General features: G+C 31.2%; 1 protein-coding gene across 1 annotated transcript in view; it reads left to right on the top strand.

Annotated features, from left to right (window-relative positions):
• LOC106467684 (LDLR chaperone boca-like) overlaps nt 1–14,409 on the top strand; it is a 15,348-nt gene extending 939 nt beyond the window's left edge. The window contains exons 2-5 of the mRNA XM_013928059.2: nt 4,276–4,429; nt 7,339–7,420; nt 9,081–9,225; nt 14,110–14,409. Of these exons, the coding sequence (XP_013783513.1) occupies nt 4,276–4,429; nt 7,339–7,420; nt 9,081–9,225; nt 14,110–14,232 (504 nt within the window). The 3' untranslated portion in view covers nt 14,233–14,409. The remainder of the gene's footprint in view (nt 1–4,275; nt 4,430–7,338; nt 7,421–9,080; nt 9,226–14,109) is intronic.
• The last annotated feature ends 1,012 nt before the right edge of the window (nt 14,410–15,421 follow it).

Genomic DNA, 15,421 nt, shown 5'->3' with positions numbered 1-15,421 from the left:
TATTCTTGTGAGGTTAATCTCACCAGCAGCTGTACCAATTAATGCCCATATTCTTGTAAAGCAAACTTCATCAGATGTTCTACAACCTAACATCCATCTTCTTGTAATGCTAACGCGAACAGGTTAGAGGAAGAAATAGACAACCCTGATGTACCTGATGATGACAAAACCTTGTCGAAACGTTGTACATTTGCTGTTATATTAAAGTTTTTTTTTTTCTTCATTACCCATTCAAGCCGTCTCCAGCCATTATTAGTCTCAAAGTGGGTTCCTCGTCATCGAATTTGTATCAGTTATTGTTTTTGTTAAGTATGTGAAAGTGTAAGAGTAACTTGCAAATTACAAGTAGTGCAGAGACCTGCCATTTAATGCTGTTTTTGGTAAACTCTACTCTAGTATTGCCTTTCCCCTCCATAATTTAAAATAAGTACCAAATATATTTTCAGTAAAATTTGTTCTAACTCTGTAATTTAAATGTGAAGTGCTAGGGTGTGATTTTATGCTGGAAAATGTGTTAATATTTTTCCAATTAAATACTATAAGCCTTCACTGTTACACTTGTAGCTTTGAATTGTAACATTTATTTTCTGATATAAAAACATACTCTAGCTCTTCACATAAGTCTTATTGAAAATTTTTGAGTATTATTTAAATTATGAAGGGGACAAGTAAGTTGCATAAGGAATTGACACAAAATAACATGCTGAACAGTAAGTTGGAAATACAGGTTTTTGCACTACACATAGATTTAGGTTTTCACCTGATTATGTGTAATTTTAAACAAGTTAGAGTTGTAACTTACCCAAATAATTAGTCACTTTCTGTTAACATTGACCCTGTAACTTGTAAGCACTTTCAGTGTATACTAATAGTCATAAGAATATAAAGAACCATATACTTTTGTTGGGCATTCATTATAAATTATGTAAAACATGATGAGAAAGAGCTTATAAAATCAATGATCAGCACTTGTGTATTGTCTAAAATTTAACAAGTAATTAAAACTGACTTTTCATATTTACACAGTCATGTTATATAAAAATGAAAATAATCTCTACATTTTATTACATATGTTTACAGAGCTTTAAAAATATGTTCAAGATAGGAAGAGTTAAGTAATGAATTGTTATAAATTAAATATGTAGGTGTTGAAAGAGGTTTTGAACCAAGTATAGTAGATAAAGCATTTAAGAAATTTATCAAAGGTTTAATGTTAGTTAAAAATACTACGTTAAGGTCTGTTTATGAAAAAAACAAAAAAGAAACTTTAAGTTTACCTTATATTCCAGGATTAACAGGTCAGTTGTTTAAAGCTTTTAAGAAGCAACTACACTTTTATCCAATCTTTAAACCTATAGATAAGATTAAAGAAATGTTGGGGAGTACTAAGGATAAAATAGAATTAGGAGATAAAACTGGGATTTACAAAATAGAATGTGAATGTGGGAGTATTTATGTTGGTCAAACTAAAAGGAATTTAAAATACAGATTACAGGAACATGAAGGTTGTGTAAGAAATAATAAAATAGAAAACTTGGCTATTTCAGAACATCTAAAAACAACACAACACAAAATTTTATGGGGGAAAAACTACAATTTTACCCCAACCTCGTAACATTGCAGCTTTAAATGTCATAGAATCACTAGAAATAATAAAATTTAAAAAAGAAATATTAAACAGATATGAAGTTCCATCAAGTCAAAGCATTGATATTTGGTGTGATGTAATATGAAGATTGACTAAGGAATTATGTAAATATAAAAGACACATGGCAAGAAAAAATAATGTATAAATTAGCATGTCTTGCGCATAACTCCTGAAGACGATGTAGAAGACATTGAAACATTGTACATGTAAAGTGTATTTTTAAAGTGGAAGCTGCTGATGGCTTCAGTTAAGTTTTTAAATTGTGTAAATATGAAACATTGGTTTTGATTATTTATTAACTTAAAGAGTTGGAGTTATATTTGTACACAGTGGTAAAATATCATAAAAACACATTCACAATGAAAATAATCTGGTGATTATGAGATTTTCAAAGGAGATATGAATAATAGGTGTATTATGTATCAAAACAAGCAGTCTGTAATGTATCATATTACAAGAGTAATTTGAATGAAAATGGATATAATGAATATGATGATGTCAATACATACAAATTAGATTTTATGGTATCAGCTGCAAACCCTGCTAAGCTGACTGGCTAATGATGTGAGAATCATGTCCAGCTTTTCTTACATTTATTTCAGTCATCTTTATTTGTATTGGTTGTGAAAGCTGAAACATGAACATGGTGGGATTTCAAATGAGTATTTCACATTTGTGGTATGGGGAAAAAGTAGAACCATTGAGGTCTTTCCAATGTAATATGGCACAAAACTTAAGCTATTTAGTTGAATACTTCATCTTATAAAATTTGATTTTAAAAAGTTTTGTTGAGACTTCTTATAAAAATGCAATTTAAAATACTAAGTCTGGCTCTGTTGATCAGATATTGCAATGAGAAAATCTTGTCAGTGTACATATTTTACATTTCATTTTGAAATAATTTTCTTAAAAAGAGGTTCCCTATCTTTTAAGTATTCTGTTAAAAATGTTTATATGTTAGTTTGATTTAAATTGCATTGGGAAGAAAGTGAAATGATAGATTTCTTTATTTCTAAACGTGTGGAAAATTAATTTGAAACCTCGTTATTTGTGACCAGTATTAACATATATGTCCAGTATAAATGTAAGAATTACTGGACATAATTTTCATGCTTACTAGCTGACTGCCATATACCTGCTAAAAACATGTTGATATTAGAATGATTCAAATGCAAGGTGTTTGAAGGATCTAATTATTTAGAAGGAATTAACATAAGTATAATGGAAAGAATACTAAAACTGACAAACACACATCATAAATATGCTAATGCATTCTTTAACATTACATCAAAATATTCTCTTTTAGCTGTAGGTGATCTACTTTAAACACAATTTTTGGATTCAAAGTATGGCTCCAAAGCACAAAATCAGTATGAAAAGGGTCAAATAAAACCGGCCAGTCAAATTATTAACTCCTTAAACCCGAGCGGGTGCTGCCAGCATTTGGTCAAAAATCCCAATTTACCTATCGGACAGTGACAGTGTCTGATAACACTTATGTCTCTATGGTTGAAAACTAATCCAAACCATGTTGATATCTACAGAGTTAAGAAAGTTTAAGTTGTATAAGGTATAATCATGATATTAAGAAATCATGAAAATAATTCCTGCAGAATGTGCAAAAAATTACGAGTTTAAAAAGTTAATGGTATGTTATTGTAATATACAAAACAGTCATACTGTTTTCTTAAAGACTAAATTTAAAAGTGTTAACCAGAAGCTTTAATTTCATGAAAACATTTTATTCTTCTGTTACATTTTATAACTTATAGAAAATGTGTAACCATGTTACATTGATTTATTATTTAAACTTGGCTATTTGCAAGTAAATTGTATCAGAAGATTATCAGGCAACAAAGCTCAAAATTAATGCTAGCCAGTTTCCACTCAAGTCAAACATCTTTTAATTTTTGTGAAATAGTTGAAAACACAGTTTTGATATTCAAAAACATTTGAAACGAAAACATAAAACAGAATATTTCTGCCAATAAATATAATACATTTATTGACAATTAATACATGAAATGATTAATTTTGACATAGTCAGCAAATTTTAAAGAGGACTGGTAGTAGCAGTCCTAAATTTGTTAGTAGGAGAAAAAATAACTAGCATCTATTTGCTATAATCTTCAAAAGTTAGGTGTGGTCTGGACAAATTTTACATTACAATTAGTATTTTTTTTAATTTTATAAAAAAATAAACTTTATCAGTTGATACAAAAATAACACCAGTATTTTTATCAACACTAATGTTGTATCCAGTATCACTAACCTAAAAGGTTTGGTTACAAAACTGAATGTCTGCCATCTGAAGTGCAATGTAGGAATTATATGATCCAGTGTTACATTGTGAGTTAATTGTTTATTAATATTATTATTTAACATTGTGTGGTAATGTACTTCAGATACAATAACTCTTGTAATAGAAATTCTTATTTTTCATTTTATAAAGATGTCTTTATATATATAGTGTCAAACGATTTAGTAGATTTAAAACAAATCAGAGCTGAAGTGGTTTTTGGAAGTAGTTTTAGATTTTAAGATACAGATCTGATATCGGAGATGAAACCTTATTTGGAATATTAATTCACTTTTTGTTTTATCACACAGTTATTGTTTTGTTCTAGGAAGATGAAGAGCCTTTGGAAGAAGATGAGTTGCCAGAGCATTTGCGACCATCTCCAAAGATTGATCTAAGCAACTTGGATACCTCTAATCCAGAAAACCTATTAAAGATGTCTAAAAAAGGACGAACTTTGATGATGTTTGTTTCAGTGTCAGGTATGTTTACATAATTTGATACTTATTACTATGCACCACTTATTTCTCTGGGATGTGTTTATATAGATTTTTAATTTAAGAGTAAGAAAGTTATTGTTAGACTTTTCTTTAAATCACTGGAAAATAGAGATGACTTAATGAGAAGCAAAGATGAAATGGAGATACCTGTCAAGATAGTCTTGGGAGAACTAAAGATCAACAAAGGTAGTGCATGAAGACTGGATTAAATTTCTTATGGCTTTCAAAACATTGACCAACCTGCTTGTGTTAACTTTATAGATATCTAGTGCTTCAAGATTATCTCTATGGTTGTCACACTGAAGTAAGTATTTGTTGCCTATTTCACCTTTCTTTCATTCACCATGAACATACTGCCTAAACCATCTATAAAAAAGCATATAGATGACTTTATTTCGGTATTGAATATTGTTAGGAGCATGGATAATTTATTTATCAATGGTATGTTTTATTGGTGAAATAGACATTCAAGCCATATTTATTTGTATAGACCTTAGAATCCTGTAATGTTAAGAGTTAACAAATGAGGTCCAAAGTTTGCGTATAACATTATGCAAAGATCTCAGAAAGTCTATTACCTGTGAAGACAAATCTCACCGTCAGTCTTTGCAAGAAGTTACTTGAATTACCCATAAAGCTCAAGATGGATATAAATATACAAGTATGTTTATACTAAAGAAACAAACTTCATTATTACCATTTATCCAATAAGGCAAAGAATAAAGATCTGGCAATCTCTTCCTAACAGAAATTTACATGCAAAGTTTAAATTTAAACCCATGAATTAAAAGTAACTGACAGTATTCTGTCTTTGTGTTTCTTGTTTATGACAGTGCATGATATAGTGACTGTATTAATGACAGAGTTTTTTCTTTGTACGTTTTATTTATACTGGTGTATAATTTAGTGACTTTATTAATGGCAGTGTTTTATCTTTGTGCGTGTTGTTTATGGTGGTTGATTATCTAGTGACTTTATTAACCCTAGAATGCCAGTGTGGAGTCACTATGATCCCATACCACTTGGTTTTAATGATTGAAAATTTAATGCTAGCATTCTAGGGTTAATTAAAGTGTTTTATATTTATATCTTATGTATGATGGTTTATTTATAATCAATGGACTTTATAGATGACTCCATTGTGTTATTTTGTTTCAAAATTCAACACAGTGTATGCAACAGTGGAAAAGAACCAAGAGTCTTTATTCCAACTACAAACATATTATGTATAAATCTCCTTAACCTGAAATACAGCTTTTCACTGAATTAGCGAAAGGGTAAACCCTACTCATTACAAGTAGTCAGAAAGGCTGAAATTCTTTGAAATAATCAGACCAAAAAAAAAGGTTAAAGTTATTTCAACATGGAAAACAAGTTTGTTAGTTTTTTAAACCCTTTATTAAAAAGTTAAAAAAAAGGATGCAGTATTCTGTCGTTTTAGTGGCCTTACGTCTCAAATGAAAGACATCTTGCTACGTCAAGAACAAAATTCATACTACAAATCTATAAAACCATTATAGCTTAGACATGTAATTTTACCTGTATCTAACTGTCAATCAAAAAACATGGAAACAATACAAAATATACTCAGATTTCTCATAAGCCAATAAGGATGGAACAATAGCTCTGTACTTATGACAAAATATAAATAAACTGTACATCAAGACAAACTTACATAAAGATTTAACCCACTTCTTAAACCTAAACCTAAATAGAATGTTTCTATCCAACAGTCTTCTAACTGATAGTTTACTGACTTTGGGGTATTCACATTACACTATGTAAGTTAACTGTAGCATCCTAGCAGTTAACATTCAGTACACAAATACACACTGACACCTAAAATAAAATAAACCATTTAGTTGAAATGATCTGTACGTAGATTACATCACAACCTCTGAAAAATATTACAAGACTATTAATTATGGCATTTAACATCTGTTTAGAAACACCAAACAATTAGTGACTTATCCTTAACTGCTGAAAGTATGAAAAAATAATTAGAATTTGTAATATTACAGTTGAAACAAGGCAAAAGACAATACTATAAAATAATCTTAATCACCATGCTCATATCTGATGATTGGTCATTAAGCTTATACACAAAATACACCACCACATACAATGATACTGTACTACATAACATCCTGATTAAATAAGAAAATTTAATTCTAACAAATAAAATCAGAATTGTACCATTAGTAAACATGTACATGATACAACTTTGGAAGAAAGTGTCAGGAGTGAAAGACCCTAAAAGATGTTGGAATATTCCACCTGTCAGATATAATTCATCCAATGAATAAAGAAGACAGCATACTACAAAAAAAAAGGGGGGGGGGCATATGTTCAGGTGCTCAAACCCACAGTGTATTGAATCTTACTACTAATGGGTCACCAGTATATCACTATTCTTTTTACATATGTCAAAAAATAAGACAAATAAGCTTATGCTCTTGCAAAAAGAACCATATTCAACCCTATTTTCATAATGGAACATAACACATGACAAAGGTGGAAATATGTTGAGAACATAAATAAACTTTGGTGAACATATTAACCTCTACATCTTGTAGAATGGTGCCTTTAATGTCACATGTGATAAAGATCATATCCAACAGCTCTTTGTTCTATCATTATATTTGTATAGTGAGTCCATACTTCAGCTTAATGAGTAATAGTATTTTCTCTAACCATGCTGAGTTGGTTTTCACATTCTCAAAAATTCAATCTCCTCAGACCAGTATGAGATAATATTTGGAGGTACATCACTTTTCACCAACCAACTCCAAAAACGAAAGATACTCTGAATACGTACTATATTTTATGATCTGATACTTTTCTTAGGCATTGCGAATATACTTAATTGTGCACTTTTTATATGTTTTCAGGTAATCCAAGTAAAGACGAATTAGAAGAAATAACAAAATTATGGCAAAGTAGTTTGACGAATAACCATATAAGTGCAGAACGGTAAGTACTTGCTATAATTTGTTGGTAGTGTGAAATGGTGTGTATGTTTCTGTATATTATGGTCCTATAGTACACAGTACTCTATGTAACTTATTTCACAGTTTAAAGTGAGATTAGAAAGTTTTATTAAAGTTTACAACCAGCACTGCAATAGCACAGACATGATAAAAATAATATATTTTTTAAAATATTCATTAAACCTTATACTTAACAACAAAATTGACTCTTCTCACTTTGTAGTACTGTATTTCATAAAAAAAATTGATTCATAACTATTTAAGTAACATGTTTCTTGATTTAATTTTGGGTTTAGACTGAAATTAAACATTTTCAGATTTTAAGAACAAGTTTTGTATTTTGATTACATTAACATATTTGTGTTATTATTCAAAACGTTATATATGTCTACATGTAATGTTACTATAAAATTGATATTAAAATAAATATGAAATTGTACACAATTTTTTGTACGCTATCAAGAGGTTTGTGTTTTAACTTTTTTTTTTTATAAGGTTACGAAGACATTTGTTTTTTGGTTTGAAGTAGTTTTCTTGCAAGAAGTTTAGGTATGGTGACTACTCATCAGTAGTATTACAGATCAAGGAGTATAATGAATCACATATCTTGAAATGTATATGTGTATTTCCTGGTTTCTGAGTTGTTGTTTTTGTGGAGATGTATTTACGTCATATTTTTTTATACTTTTTTTGTTTTACTCTAAAAATTTATATCTTAAGTTCTGAAACTTGTGTCTTCTGCACTATGAATTTGTATTCAACATTGTTTTTATTATTATTGTTGTTATCAGCCATCTTATGCACTAGCAACTCTTCTTGAATTATCGTATTATTTCCATATTTCTTTGTGGTTTTAATAATACAGTTTTGTTAAGCCTAAAAATGGGTAGCACTACACTAGCTGAAAGCTCACTACAAAGTAAAGAACATGGTAATAACTTATTTACCAAAATTGTTTTGGTTTACAAGAAGCTACTTACTTATATTTTTAGGTTTTTCCCAATCTGTACTTCATTAAACAGGAAAACTGAGCATCTGTTAAAATCTTTGTACAGGTGCTATATATTCCAACAAAACTAGCTGTTTGATGTTAAAAAAAAAAGTGTTGAATAGTATTAGGAGTAAACGAATAACTTATAAACCATTTCTGTCTTTATGCCAGCATTGTATCCTTTGTAAAGAGCTATACGTACACCAACTATATATATATTCTGTGTATGTGGACTTGTATACACCTGTTGGAGTAGTAGTATACCTTTCACAAGTTTCTTGTTTAAAACAAATTGTTATGCAAAAAAATCACTAAATATACATTTAAATACTTTGCTTACATTTTTAGATCAGTTTACTATAGAAAATGAGGAAAAATATTAACACAAAAGTTATATATATGTGGATTTGAAAACTTACAAGGTTGGGAAATTGTAACTTTAGTTTATATATTGATAAAAAGTAATAATCTGCTACAAGCTTATGATATTAAAAATAGTAAATGTTATAAAATTTATACATAGAAAACTTATATTATGCATATTACACAATACTGATTTATTTCAATCTGTAAACACTTATGCATGTAAGAAATGTATATATATTTTAAGTGTAAAATACATGTTCTTATACTTCAAGCTCTCTCTCTTCAGGTTTCTTGTAGATGATCACAGAGCCATATTCATGTTTAAAGATGGCTCTCAAGCATGGGATGCTAAGGACTACCTTATAAATCAAGAGAGGTTAGAGGAGGTTACCATTGAAAATAAACCATATTATGGCAAATACAGCCAAAAGGTGAGAACAGTTTTATACATATATTTGCATTATTGTACATGCTCTTATGCTGATGTTTTATGCTTCAGAAACCATCAGTGCCATCTTACTCTTTTGTGGACTCTATATTCTTAGATCTTTTGAATTTCTCCTGCTGCTCTTGATAACCATCAAGTGTGGCTCATTTGCGAGTTTCCTATTGTATGTTCTTTTCTTCTGCTTCATTTGGATCTGAATATTTTCACTAATGCCTTTCTCTAATGTCTAGGATGATGTGTTAGAGGACCATTATCTTTAAGGTCTGTACCTACTTAGATATCCCATTTTCATGTTAGAGATTTGAGCTGTTCCACACAAATGTCATGAGTTCCCACCCTTGTTACAACACCACTGTGTTGAAGTACTCGGACACTCTGGCTGTGGTGACATATATCAACAGGCATGATGGTATTTGATTTCATGTTTGCTGTGGTTGCTCTATTTGTTTTACTACATTCACATCATATTATTCTCAGAGCCAGTATTTCATTGGTTCAGTCATCATGTGCTTGTTGCTTTCATGGTGGCAATGCATCATCTTATGGTGCTCTACTAGTTTCTTTTCCTGGGTCTAGATTTTGTAGCAGTGAATGCTTTGAGCCAGTCTTCATTTTCTTTCTCAGGTATTGGCCAAGATCATTTGATTCCATTGTCCAATTCTTTTTATTGCCCCATTCTGGCCTACTCTACCACGGTTTTCACTCCTCTTGTTTTTCTCAGAGATCATATTCCATTGTATTTTGTACATCTTTCATAGTGATCTTTGTTGTAGTCCAACTTATTAATAGCGTCCTTCATTTTATTTTATGTACCTATTTTATCTGCTTCTTTTGCAGGCTACAAAGCTGAACACTGTCATATTGAGATGCCACAAATGTCATGTGCCTCTGTGGGCCTTACTTTTTTCAGTTTCTTTTTCAAATTAATTTCATTGTGTCTCCCATAAGTGCCTCAACACTGTCCACAGTGAGATTTAAGTTTAGTCTTAAGCTGCCTGGCTCTCCTTTTGAACCTTTGTTCATTCTACCAATTTTTTTTAAACAGGAAGTCTGTACTTATATCCAATTTGAGCCTTCCTACCAGAGACTTGGACTTTGAGAGATTGTCACCACTGTTGTTGTTTTTTTTCTATTTTTGCATTACCTACTCTATCTGACTCTGATTCTCCTTCTGATGAATGTTTTAAATGGCTAATTATCAGGGTTGTTTCTTCCTACTTTGCAAGAAAAGAATCTTTTCAAGCGAATTAACAGTTTCTTTTATATTGTATGGCAATTCTTGTTCTATATTAATGAATGGTTTGTGCAGATGATCAGTCTTATCTATTATGTTGTTCCAAACCAGTCTTAAGCTTGGATTTCAGGCTACATCTCATCATAGTCACCATTTGGTGATGTCTTTGGCCTCTGTGCCTTTTAGCAGATATCTTGCAGGCCAGCATGGGGATAAATCTGCATATTTTACCTTCATCCTATCGCTGTATCTTCAGTTTCAGGTTATTCTTCAGGCTCAATGGAATCCATCTCTTGTGAGTTTTTGTATGTTCTGCCTAACACCCTTTGTTAACCATTTCAAGGGTGTCTGAGGTTGTAAATGATTTTAAGTTCAGAAGAAACAGTACAAAATAAGAAAGATACAATAACTAAATGCAGTCTCTTCTTATGCATTGAGAATCTATATTGATTCATCCAGTCAGAACTTTTTAATTTTCTTTAACCTCTACAATTGTGCTACGTAGCCCAAATATTTTTATATTGCCCAATTCCCCTGTTCACAAATCTAAGGGTGTCTGAGGTTGAGAAATTATTTGATTGTTTCTTCTTTGTGATACCTGTCATGTTTGGAATCACCCATATCTGTGTGTTTATCCTAGATAAAATTTCAAACTCTATTCTGGAGCTCTATGAGAGGGTGGTGACTTTTAAAAGTAAAACAGAGAGTGTCATTTGGTGGCTGATGATGCTTTGGCAGGTACCTTTCTCACCTTTGTATGCACATCCTTGCATGGCATTAGAGATGTAGAAATGGGACTACTGTTCACCGGATGTCTCAGCTCCAACTGTGTAGAAATGGGACTACTGTTCACCGGATGTCTCAGTTCCAACTATGTATAAATGGGACTACTGTTCACCGGATGTTTCAGTTCCAACTATGTAGAAATGGGACTAGTTTTCACCAAATGTTTCAGTTCCAACTGTGATGAAGAGTATCTATCTTTTTATTTTTATTTATTTACGTTTTAGTGTTTCCATTGCACTGTCCTCATGTTGTTCAGTCCTAGCATAGGGACTTCTTGGGTCTTTCTTTGGTTCACCACGAGTGTCCACTAACTTGGTTGGTTGTGTCTCTAACTGGCCATTTTTGGTATGGATTAAGAACAGCTACTGTCTCTAGAGTTTGTTCTTTTTGTACTTATTTTCTGGGCTGCTCCCCTGAAAACCTTCTAATGCAAGAGCATTTAATTCAGGCAAAGGAGTTGGTTCAAATACACCAATTACTGCTTACAAAGCCAATTCCTTTGCCTAAATTAAATGCCATCATGGGTTAAGAAGTACTCTGCTGAGAAGAATACCTTCTTTCTGAGTGTCCTTTAGGTTCAGTCTTTTTATGAGGCTGGCCCTCTTCACTCATTCTCCCTTGAATTCCATTCTACAAATTATTTTATTTTTCTTACAACTTTTCCTTACAGTAGCATATGCCTTTTATGTTTATTACATCTTGTTAAAGAAATTATGTGACAGATAATTTAATTTAAATCTTCAGTCCCTGTTATTTTCTAAATTTAACAAAGTTTTAGACCTGTGTTTAGTCTGTTTATTACAGCACATAATAACTAGATAATTGCTCCATAGATGATTAACGCTCGTGCTCCAGTAAAACTTCTTTATGTAGTTTTAAACCTTGGTTCTTTCTAGTTAATTTTAGAGAAACGGGTACTTAATTAGACTTCTTCATACCTACCCTAAATAAACTGCATTTTCATGCACAGCAGATTCAATGATATTTGATCAATTATGAAACAGTGTAGCAGTTTACTTGTAACTTTTTTTATAATGTATTTGATATTATTATTATTATTATGAAAATATAAGTTATGACTTTTTTAAACCCATAATCTTTTTTGTAAATATTTTAACTAGAATAATAATGTTGAATTCTGTAAAGTTAGACCTACAGAAGTAAAGAGAGAACTTTTGTGGATGCTTTAAATCTATCTATTTTCACATAACCAGCAACAGTCATGCATGTATATTATGGTTATTCGTGTTTCGTAAGAATAAGTTTCATTACAGTACTTACACAAATTGATTCTGTAACCATAATCCTTAGACATGGAGTTGAAAACTTCCTCTTCATTGTTTGTGTAATGGTCGGGGGAAATTATGATTTCTTGTAGAGAACTCTTTGAATTATCTCAAATGCAAAGTAGCTATAGAAAAGTTCTTTCATCAAGTCTTGAAGATGGCAATAAATCAGGAAAGATAATTTTTGTGTTTAGTTTTTCCTTAACTACTCTCCTGCCTGCAACAAACAATATACATAATCCTGAAACAGTTTTAATCAAAGTGGAGTCATAACTAAGAAGTTGATGTACTTGTTTAAATAGGATATGTTTGGCATAAATCAATAATTATCAGTATAGATACTTAATTATTACTCCTTTACCAAAGAAATCTAACTGTGATAATCTCATTGTTAGTAAATCTATAATGGTATGTTACAGCGTTCTTCTGTAAACATGCTTCAAGTGTATGCACTTACTACGTAATATTTTTTACAATGGACAAAAGAAAATATCTAAATCACCAAGTTTCTTTGAATTTAATCATTAGATATTCGTTATATTGCTAAGTAGATAAGTGTTGCTAAATGTGTAGTTGAATAAAATGAAATAGCCAGTAATTAAAAGAATTTTTATTGAATGTCTTAATAATAACTTTTTTAGAACTCTAGAGAAAAATGTATGAAAACTTGTGGTTTGAGAGGGAAAGCAAAAACGTTTTTTGGTCCCCCCCTCCCCAAATATTTAAGAATTGCAGATGCCATTTCTAAAATCCTAACTATATACTTGTTTGGTGTGTAACATCTCTTCAAAGTATTGGAAATGTAGAGAGAAACTCGAAATAAAATATTTCCATCATAAAAGTTTGATAAGATAAGTAGGTGCCCAAAATTAAATGTTTTTGTGCCAAAAACAGAGTATGTTTGTGCCATGTTTGGTAAGAGTAGAAATGAGAAGTAACCACAGAGTACATATGGCTGGTATACATATTTATATATATATGTAAAGACGAAATGCGTGTTTGTTTGTGCCCTAACTCCTCTGAGCCTATTGGGTCAATCTCAACCAAAATTTGTATGTAAATGCTATGAACTATGGGGAATGTCCTAATCGGGTCAAAATTTAACTCAACCCTATTTCTATTTTGCAAAGCCTGTTGGATAATTACTCCCAGACTATTGAGTCAATCTCAAACAATCTTGGCAGGTTGATGCTTTAGACAATGTTGAATATTCTAAATGGATTCAAGGTCAAAGTATGAAAGTTGCTGGAGATTGTTTCTCAAACAACCAGCTTTTCTCACGGTCAATGATATGTAGGGTGTTCAAGGGTAGGATCACCTCAGAATCTTTATTTGTTGGCAGATGGAAAGCAAACTGTAAATGTTGTTTATAAAGAAATTTTGTTAAAATTTTGAGATAAAGTTTATGATCAAGTTATTATTTTAAAACATATGATTGCTGTTAAACTTGCATTGTTTTAATTAAGTTTATAAATTCCCCATCGGTTGACAGGTATTTCAACTTGTATTGTAAATATATATATATGTATTGCTATAAAGTCCTTATATGTATTTCTTTAAGGCAAAAGAAGAAGCCAATAACAAATCATCAGATTCCTTAAAAACCTCGGAAGAAGCCAAATCACAGAAAAAAGGCAGTTCTAATGGTATTCCGGCTGATAAACGAAAGAGTGATGAACTTTGATTATGCCATTTCTTGGATGTTAAAAGAAAAAGAAAAAACTACATTATGAACAATTTTTTTTAGTACCACAAGTTAGTGAGTGTGTTATGGAATTTTGAGGTACATTAATATGTGCTTCTGTATTTCTTGTATTCAGATAAAACATATATTTTTTGAACTAAAAATCAATACTGAAAATATCATTGCACTGTTTTACTTTTTTTTGTTAATGGCTAAATTATCACTATCAAATACCTAAATCATTGGTTCACTGATGACACACTAACCAAATTACCTTGATTTGCAAGACACCCTTGCTGCCACATGCTGTATTATTTTGTAGAGTTTTCTTTATGTTCTTAATAATTCTTCCTTTGGTGAAACCCTCACAACACACGGTTTGAAAACCATTGATCTAGATACTACTTTTTATGCTGTATATTAACTAAAGATGAAGTAATATTCCAAAATATTTTAAACTGAACTTTTTCTTAATTTCCAGAATACAGAGAAAGTATATGTTTTCTAGTAATATATGAGGATTGAGTAGGTTATATTTAAAATGATTTTGAATATGATAATCATGTGACAACTACAGCTTGTATAAAGCCTGTGAAATGCAAGTATCTTAACTATATTTTGACATTGTTTGGCATTTTGTAGGTTGTGTGATGACATTAAAAACTTTTGGTAAAGGTATGTAACAACCCTCTCCTATGCAATTCATTCATATCCTAAGATCATAAAGACTTGTTCAGATTGAGGATTTAGAATTTCAAAGAAATGGATATCCTTTTACTTAATTGCATTGGAAAACAGAAGAATATTGATAAAATTGAGAGAGATGGGGAGATCTGCAACAAGTTGTACTCCAGCTGTGTTATATATCTGATGTGTCCTCTTCCTGCAGCCAATGTCTATACAGCAAAGTTGAATTTAGCACACACTATACAAAACCATACTGCCTAACTAAAGTTCCTTCCTCCTGCAGCTGAATTCTGTTTCATAGAGACTGTTCAGTAGAGTTGATGTAAGCACACACTGTACGAAATCATAATACATATCAGCCCAGCATGGCCAGGTGGTTAGGGTGCTCGACTCGCAATCTGAGGGTCGCAAGTTCGAATCCCTGTCACACCAATCATGCTCGCCCTTTTAGCCGGGGGGGCGTTATAATGTGACGGTCAATCCCACTATTTGTTGGTAAAAG

This window comes from Limulus polyphemus, unplaced genomic scaffold, assembly GCF_000517525.1.
Source record: "Limulus polyphemus unplaced genomic scaffold, Limulus_polyphemus-2.1.2 Scaffold2706, whole genome shotgun sequence".
In the NCBI taxonomy this organism is placed as follows: domain Eukaryota; kingdom Metazoa; phylum Arthropoda; class Merostomata; order Xiphosura; family Limulidae; genus Limulus; species Limulus polyphemus.
Note: the sequence above shows the minus strand (reverse complement) of the source record. Positions and strands in the feature narration are given on the sequence as shown.